The sequence below is a fragment of the Fukomys damarensis genome, unplaced genomic scaffold (assembly GCF_012274545.1).
Source record: "Fukomys damarensis isolate Sample0158 unplaced genomic scaffold, DMR_v1.0_HiC HiC_scaffold_15, whole genome shotgun sequence".
In the NCBI taxonomy this organism is placed as follows: Eukaryota; Metazoa; Chordata; class Mammalia; order Rodentia; family Bathyergidae; genus Fukomys; species Fukomys damarensis.
The window spans coordinates 43,926,369-43,934,471 of record NW_022900927.1 but is presented as its reverse complement, the minus strand read 5'-3'; the positions used below and the strand labels follow the sequence as shown (position 1 = coordinate 43,934,471).

Below are 8,103 nucleotides of genomic sequence, written 5' to 3'. Positions count from 1 at the left end.
CTGTTAATCAGCATTCCTACAGCTCCCTGCTTGGGTGCTATTAATTTATTAGAGTGGCCCACAGAACCCTCAGAATATTTTACTCTTACTTACCAGTTCTTTATAATATATTGCAAAAGATACAGAGGAAGAGATGCACAGGGCAGGGCATGTGAGGAAGGGCACAGCGCTTCCGTGTTCTCTCCAGGGGGAGCTGTCCTCCAGGAATTTCATATGTTCAGCTCTCTGGAAGACCTTTTGTACCTTGTCTTTTGGTTCTTATGGAACTCTGCATTACACAGGCTTGATTAGCTAAGTTATTGTCCATTGTTGGTTATTTAAACTTCTGTGATGTTTTTTCCTTCCCAGGTGGTTGTGCTATGAGACTGACTGTTCCAATACTTTAATCATACTCTAATCTTCCAGTGACCAAGTCCCATCCTGAAGTTACTAATTATTGTCCATTGTTGGTTATTTAAACTTCTGTGATGTTTTTTCCTTCCCAGGTGGTTGTGGTATGAGACTGTTCCAATACTTTAATCATACTCTAATCTTCCAGTGACCAAGTCCCATCCTGAAGTTACTTAACGGCAGCCACCCATCCATCAACTCATTAGCATCCAGAAAGACACATCACTTTGGAGAGTCTAAGAGTTTTAGGAGTTGTATGCCAAGAAACCAGATGGCAAGCAAATATATAATTTACAATATATTTCCTTCTGTAATTTGAGGGACAAAGGTTTGGTCAAGAATACATTCTTGTTGCTCTTGCAATGGATGCAAATGACTGTTAGTAATCATAAAACTGATGCATAATTTTAACTATGAGACATGTTACAGAGAAAAAGTACATGGCAACTGAGACCACAGAAAAAGAGGCACTCAGACTGTAAAAAGAGAAAAATTGTATTCGAATTGATGCCTGAGCTGGGCACAGTGGAAAAGTCCTATAGTCCTAGCTTCTCTGAAAGAAGCAAGAAAATTGTTCGAGCTCGGGCTTCTAAGCTGTAGACTGCGCACACTAAGTGTGGCATTAATAGGGTAAACTTTAGAGAAAGGGGGCCACCAGTTTGCCTAAGGAAGGGTGGGCAAGCTTACACCAGGAATGCAGCATGTCCAAACTGATCCCTGAGCTGAGATAGAAGAACAAGAATTGATTAGGTGAAATAGAAGAGAGAAGAGCATTCCAGACAGAACAAAAGAGGTAAAATGAATTTGACAAGAGAGTGCATGATGACTCCTAAAAATCTCCTCTCAGTGAGTGGAAGCAGAAAGGAAGCAGGGATTGACCCGAAAAGGGCAATACCAGAACGGTAGATAGGATTCTGGGCTGCAAAAACTTGTTGATCATTTTCACAAGTTTCTTGTGTTGTTACCATACATGCGCCAACTGGAGAGGTAATAGAACAATTCACATGGTCAGATGACTATGTTGGTTGCCATATGCAGAAAAGATTAGAGTGTATGCATTAGCTTTTTGTTGGTGTGACAAATACCTAAGAAAATCAACTTAAAAGAGGAAAGATTTATTTTAGCTCGTAGTTCCAGAGGCTCAGTCCATAGTCACCTGACTCCACTGTGGTGGGCTGTGGCAAGGCAGAGCAGCATGATGGGTGACACTTCATAGAGTAAAGCTGTTTGCCTCATGATAGTCCCAAGAATAGAGGGAGGGGAGCACAGGAAACAAAGTATATCCTTCAAGGACATATCACCAGTGACTTACATCTTCCAACTAAGCCCACCTCCTAAAGTTTCTGCTCCTTTGCAATAGCTCACTGGGTTATAAATACTTCTGTTAATGCAGTTAGAGCCTTCATGATGTAATCCCCTCCCAAAGGCCTCACTCCTGACCACTGCTGCAATGGTGACCAACCCTTCAACACATGGATATGGGGGACGTTTTAGATCCAAAGTATGACAGTGATATTATGCACAATTATTTATATTTCAATTAACAAAGTCCTATTCATAGTGGTTTAGGAGAAAACATAATTTGTCGGTCTAAAATTAGAAACTGTCCAAGAGCAGTTATTCAGACACTAAGATCCACTTGCGCAGAGCTGTTTTCAGGAATGTATCTCTGTGTGTCAAAGATCTGCTCTCCACTGTGTTCACTTTACTTTTAAGTAAAATCTCCCCTCATAGTTGGCATCCTAGAACCAAAAATATCATATATTATTACCACAGCAGAAAGAAAGCCTCCTTTTCCCTGTGGTACCTGCACTGGCACTTCTTAACAGCTTTGGTCCCATGTCCATCCAGGAATCAATCACTGTGACCATAGAAGACAATGTACTCATGGTCAGAGCTCAACAACTGCTCATTCTAGAGCCAGGTTGCACTGTCAACCCCACCTGGAGAACATTTCCTGAGAAGAGGAAGTGGACAGCTCCCAGAAAGAAACCTCATGCTGTAGCCAGAAGTAGAAGATCTAGAGCAATAATAACAGATAAGGAAGATACTATGATACTAAGAAGATACTAGATATTGTGGTAGATTAAATATGAATGCAAATTTATCGCTGCTTTCTGAACAGTGGAGTTTTATTTGCTTCACTCTGATTCTGGGCTAGCTTTAGTAACTTGATTGATGAAAAGAATCGAGCAGAAGAAATATTCTAGGACTTCCTCTACTAAATCATGATAAGCCTTGCAATTTCTGCCTAAAATGTCCATTTTCTGTAAAGAAATTCAAATAGCTAGCTATGGGCTTTGGAAAACATACAAAACTCTTTCATCCTTGGTTTACTTACTTACGCAATAATAAGCACTCAATAACTGCTGGCTACTGCTTAATCATTAGTCTCTCCTTAATCTGTATTGAAGCAAATTCAGTAATATAGGGATAGAATTTGTCTTACTTTCCCTTTTATGAAGGATTATTTTATAATATTTTAAAGTTAGTAATGTTAGTGTCCACACTCTTATTATGGGCTAAATCACTAATCAACTAAAATATTTGTAATAGGAACTCTTACAAGAAATAAATTTGAGGGCCGGGGGTTTGGCTCAGTGGTTCTGCTGCCTGCCTTGCAAGTGCAAGGACGTGAGTTCAATCCCCAGTATCTGCCCCCCCAAAAAAGAAATAAATTTGATGTTCTATGATTCTGGGAACAATGTGGAAACATTCAGTGGTGATCTTTCCAGAAGTGGCTTTTTAAGTAGGGCTTTTCTGATGTTACAAATAGCTACACACCAATATCACTCCCAGAAATACCACCTCTGCAATTTAGGGAATTCAATTACCATTATAATTTAGTAACTGTTATAACTCTAAAGACAGAATTTCAGGAAGTACATTCTCAGATTAAGTATTTATAAAAATGCCACATTAAAGAGACATTTAAGCATATTATATAGTCACTGGTTTTATCCTACTTGCGTTTATCAAATGAGAGAGAAACAGAAAAAAATCAAGACACCCTGACTGAGGTACCAACTTACTTCCGAATAGCATTTACCAATGTCCATGATCTCACTGCTCTGTCACATGTCAAGTAGTGAGTGAGCTTGGATTACCCAGGTGTGAGTGGGGCAGAGACTCTCACTCACTTCTTTGGAACATCCTTCCATCGGGTGCAGATGAGGAAGGGAATATTGTCCTCATTGCCTGAGGAAATTTGACCATTTGTTGACTGGATGCATTTCACCAGCTGAAGTGACGTGCATGGTCTGATACAAACTCAGAGGCAGCCTGACTGTTCTCTCCAGGCAAAATCCTCTTCTCTTGGAGCTTTTGTCAGTTTCACTGCCAAACACCAAATTGCTTGAAGTAAAGAGGATTTGGGTCTGAGCCAATGGTGAACCAATTTCCAAACAGTTATCTAAAATGTCTCTATGACTATAAAAGACTTTCTGGGCCAAGTCATTGCTACCTAAGCGTAAGCCTTCAATGTTAGAACACTGGAAGAAGGATTAATCAATCAACACAGCACAGAATATTGTTAATCATACATTGTATTAAGTTAAGATCACTGCAAAAGCTCTAAATAATTTGAATCATTAAAATATTCATTGAAAACATCAAATACACTTCTAAAATCATTAGAAGTAATAAACAGATTCAAAGGAAAAAGTATTTTCTGCCACTTTACCTAAAAGTTTTATTATATTTTCTACTTCATTTTATAAAATGGAACAGAATATGGTTATTTAAAGTTAATTTTTTTGTAAATCCCAATATTTGAGAATATTTTCCTTTTTATCATACTAAGAATAAAATCCCAGCCTCTACATAGAAATATCAAAAGAAGAAAGTGTGCCTAACACAGTATCTAATGTGATGAAGAACTCAAGCTTGCGTTGCAGCCATGTTTGAATCTCTATCAAACCTTCTGGCTTCTCTTCACCTGGAGTTCTTACATCCCCAAATCAGACAGAGATTGTGTGCTAAACATCAACATTCCATATCAGATCATGACAGTGGCCATGATAATTGTTCTTGTTCATTCCTTCTCTCTCCTTTACAGAATGATTTGGATTGCTTTAAGCCTGCTTACAAGACAAACAGAAGAAAAATAGGGAAAAGGAGAACCCTTCCTGAGAACAGTATCCCAGGCTCTATTATTGTGTGCTTTATTAATAAATATAGCCACAAACCCTCAGTAATATTAAACTATCATACAAATTAGAGGGTGAAAGGATTTATACCTGTTCCCCATTTTTTTTTTTTTTTTTTTGCAGTACCAGGGATTGAACTCAGAACCTTGTGCTTGCAAGGCAGGCAACAGCACCATTGAGCTAAATACCAAGCCCCTTTAATAGCTATTATTGATAGTTCTGGGATATATCCATTTTATTTCTCTCAGTGGTAAACTTGTGAAAAGTATCCCAATGATTACCAATCCTAATTTTTCACTTAATTGTCCTTTTTTTTTTAAAATCTCAAACATTTCTGGAAGTGCGCTACAAAGGTAATGGATTAATAAAAGACACATGTCCATTTCACACATACACACCCACGTGTATACACAATATGATGAATAAATTTTTAATTGTAAAAAGAGGAAGACAATTATAATCTGCTTCACTTTACAATTGTTTCTGTGCATTTTCTTATGCTAGCACTAAAAACAGCCCCAAATGACAATAGTAGTATATTAACATATCAAGATATTTTTGTCAGGTAGGAAAAGTAAGTCTTATTCATGATCCCTAAACTGTTGTAGAAATTTAAATGATGTGATATTGGATGATCTTTTTGCTCAAACATGTGTTACTCTCCTGAATAATTTTTCCTTTGAATTCACACACACAATTTGACATTATATGGCCAGAGTATTAAATAAAGGAATTTTTTTTCATTTAGCAGCATCCCTTGAAATATATATTTAATGGAAATATTACATTTTCATTTGTGACATCAACAGGACCTAAAGTAGGTCCCTAAGATAATAGACATTCAGATTTGTCTACAAAGCCACCTCTATATTTCTGATCCAGCTTTTTAAAAAATCATGCTGATAACTGCTAATTCCACAGAAATGTTCTAAAAAGTCAAGAACCAAAATATCTCTTTCAGTAAACAATTTTATTTATAGTGGAATTTCCAAAATTTCTTATATCTTGAAATTATCCACAAAATATTAGTTAGTGCTTACATTAGAAAGATGCATTTCTTATAAGAAAAGGTCAAAATGTATACCACTAGGCAGTATTAATATATTTTTATTTAATACAATATAGCCAAAAGATTAAAGAAAAAAGTAAATGTTAAATATATTTAAATTCCCTGTAACTGATTCTCAGATGTTAAAATATTTTTTTAAAAAAGAAAATATCTAAATATCAGGGATAATATTTTGATGAACTATATTTATAAAAATATATAAGTTAAGCATTGCAACAGGTTATCTTCAATAAATTTCCTCCTATCAGAAATAACATTATTGGAACTTTGTATTTAAAGTAAAGAAGGCAAAGATGAAGATAAAGAACAGGAAGTGAGCAGGAACAGACAAAAGAGAAAGTATTCATTGTAACTGTGACTTTTAGTTAAATATACTTTCTTATAAAGTGGCAAGATAGTGTATACAAATTTACAATGGAAAATGACTGTTATTTACAGGTTGTTTTCACATCAGGCTCCTCTCTCCTTGTAGAAGGCCTCCCTGGCAGAACTGATCCAGGCTGGGCGTTAGTTCATAGCACATGATAGACAAGCCTGGCAGTGGAGGCCCCTGGAGTTACAGGCTGTGGATCCGTGCTGGGGACGGGAGAGAGGGAGGCCGGCTCCAGGAGAGGCAGCGCAGGCTGCTCTGAGGAGGAGATGCGATCCACTATGCTGGACAAGCAATCCAAGCTGGATAGGGAGCCTTTGTCTGTGGCATAGACTAATGATAGAAGGAGAAAAGCATTATAAGAAAGTATCCCCAGATAGACGCGGCTTATTTGACCCTTAAACTGTAGGTCAGCTCTTTTGACACCAGAGGTCAGGGGACCACAGAAAGCCTGATGTAGAAGTTCACAGCAAATATCATCGATTCAAAAGGGTGGAGGAGGGCGGTGTGGTAGCCCTTGGCAATATATCAAGCCAAAGTGTGTGTGTGTGTGTGTGTGTGTGTGTGTGTGTGTGTGTGTGTGTGTTATGGGGATATGGAGCAAAATATGTGTGTTTATTTTACTCTGAAGCCTCCTCATAAAAATCATCACTTTTATTTACTCTTTTCCCCAATCCTACCTGAGAGAAGATTCCACTTTGACATAGTGAATTATGAGGCTGAATTGTTCTTTAAATGCTTCTGAAGTTATCGATTCTTACCATTTGATACATCAGGACAGTAGACGCTGTCAAAACTGCTGTTCTTTCTGGACCAGATGGGACTATTACATTCAGGCTATAATATAAGACACAAAGAAATCTGTTTTCTAGTCTTGCCATAAGATGTTCTGACCTACATCAAGGCCGAGCTTGTCCACCAGTTCTTTCACCCGATCACTTTGGCCCTTCATTGCCCTGATTTAGGACTGGTTTTCCCTCTCCCGATTGCCAGGGCTCGGAGGTCACCCCCTGTGCTCAAAGAGGAGAACAGCGGCAAAGGGAAGAGGGAGTGGAATTTAACAGCAACGTGCACTGGGTTAACCATGCAAAATGGATTGGAGTACAAGGAAGCTGCACTAATTCTAAGAGAGAATATTTTCCCAGAGTAAAAACGCATTAAAACCTGGCAGCACTGGGGCAAACGCCCTCTGAAAAGAATGTACCAACATCTCCTCCCAGCCTGGCCACAGCAGAGCAGGACGACACGGGGGCCATGACTTTTTTGTGTCTTCAGTAAGTTATGAAAGATGGGGTATGGGGACCTTTAGTCGTTAATGTGTGGCAGGGTCCACTGGAGATCGATTTTGGAAATAAGCTTAGTGAGGGAGAAGGCAACTGATCGCTCATTCACAGTCACGGGTCCCACTTGCCAACCCTTTCTTACAATGTACATCTAGAACCTGATGAGGAAGTCAAAACTAAAATCTTACTCCACAGTCGTTTCCTGTCACTTTTCCAGATTGTGGATACCTCTCTTCTCTTAAAACAACTCAGCAACTGCGCCACAACCCATTCCACTACACCTGCTTTACAGCGGGTCAGGAATTCTAGCTAGCGGAGAGTGGGCGCCAGCGCCCGGCTTACCATGCCGTCGGAGCAGTTGGAGGTGGGGCTGGGGGGCTCTGAGCAGCTCTGGCCAGGCAGGCTGTAGTAGTTCTCCACCTGCTCCCGCAGCAGCTCCTGCAGGCTCTCGATGTAGCGGATGGCGTTCCTGAGGATCTCCACCTTGGGGAGCCTCTGGTTAGGGTTGGTCGTGGTGCACCTCTTGAGCGTCTCAAAGGCCTGGTTGACCTTCTTCAGGCGTCTCCGCTCGCGCATGGTGGCCGCCTTCCGCCGGTCCATGGTGGTGGACTTCCTCTTGCACGCCTTGCACGCCCACATGAGGCAGTGGCCCGCCTGGTGGTGGCCAGTGGGAGCTCGCACGTGCTCGTCCTCGTCGGAGCCCTGCAGCTCCGCTTTGTGCACCCCGAAGGCAGCCATTCGGGGATCAAACCCGTCCCCAAACTCACCCTCGGGGGACGGGATGCAGGAGCCGTCGTAAAAGTACTCGGAAGGTGAGAACTGGCAGCCGTCCATCACGTCCAT

At 40.2% G+C, this 8,103-nt stretch overlaps 1 protein-coding gene across 1 annotated transcript; it reads right to left on the bottom strand.

The window, feature by feature from the left end:
* Positions 1-6,119: 6,119 nt before the first annotated feature.
* On the bottom strand, positions 6,120-8,103 carry Myf5 (myogenic factor 5). The gene is made up of 3 exons (XM_010643720.1): positions 7,603-8,103; positions 6,739-6,814; positions 6,120-6,310 (listed from the first exon to the last, which is right to left on the bottom strand). The coding sequence occupies exons 1-3, from the start codon at positions 8,101-8,103 to the stop codon at positions 6,120-6,122; spliced, it is 768 nt and encodes a 255-aa protein (XP_010642022.1).

Excerpts from the sequence above, each read along its gene's own strand:
- Myf5 (XM_010643720.1), bottom strand. The coding sequence starts at position 8,103 with ATGGACGTGATGGACGGCTGCCAGTTCTCACCTTCCGAGTACTTTTAC. Across the intron at positions 6,815-7,602 it reads CCAACTGCTCCGACGGCATG|CCTGAATGTAATAGTCCCAT; the intron begins GTAAGCCGGGCG and ends CTTATATTATAG. Across the intron at positions 6,311-6,738 it reads CTGTCCTGATGTATCAAATG|TCTATGCCACAGACAAAGGC; the intron begins GTAAGAATCGAT and ends TTCTATCATTAG.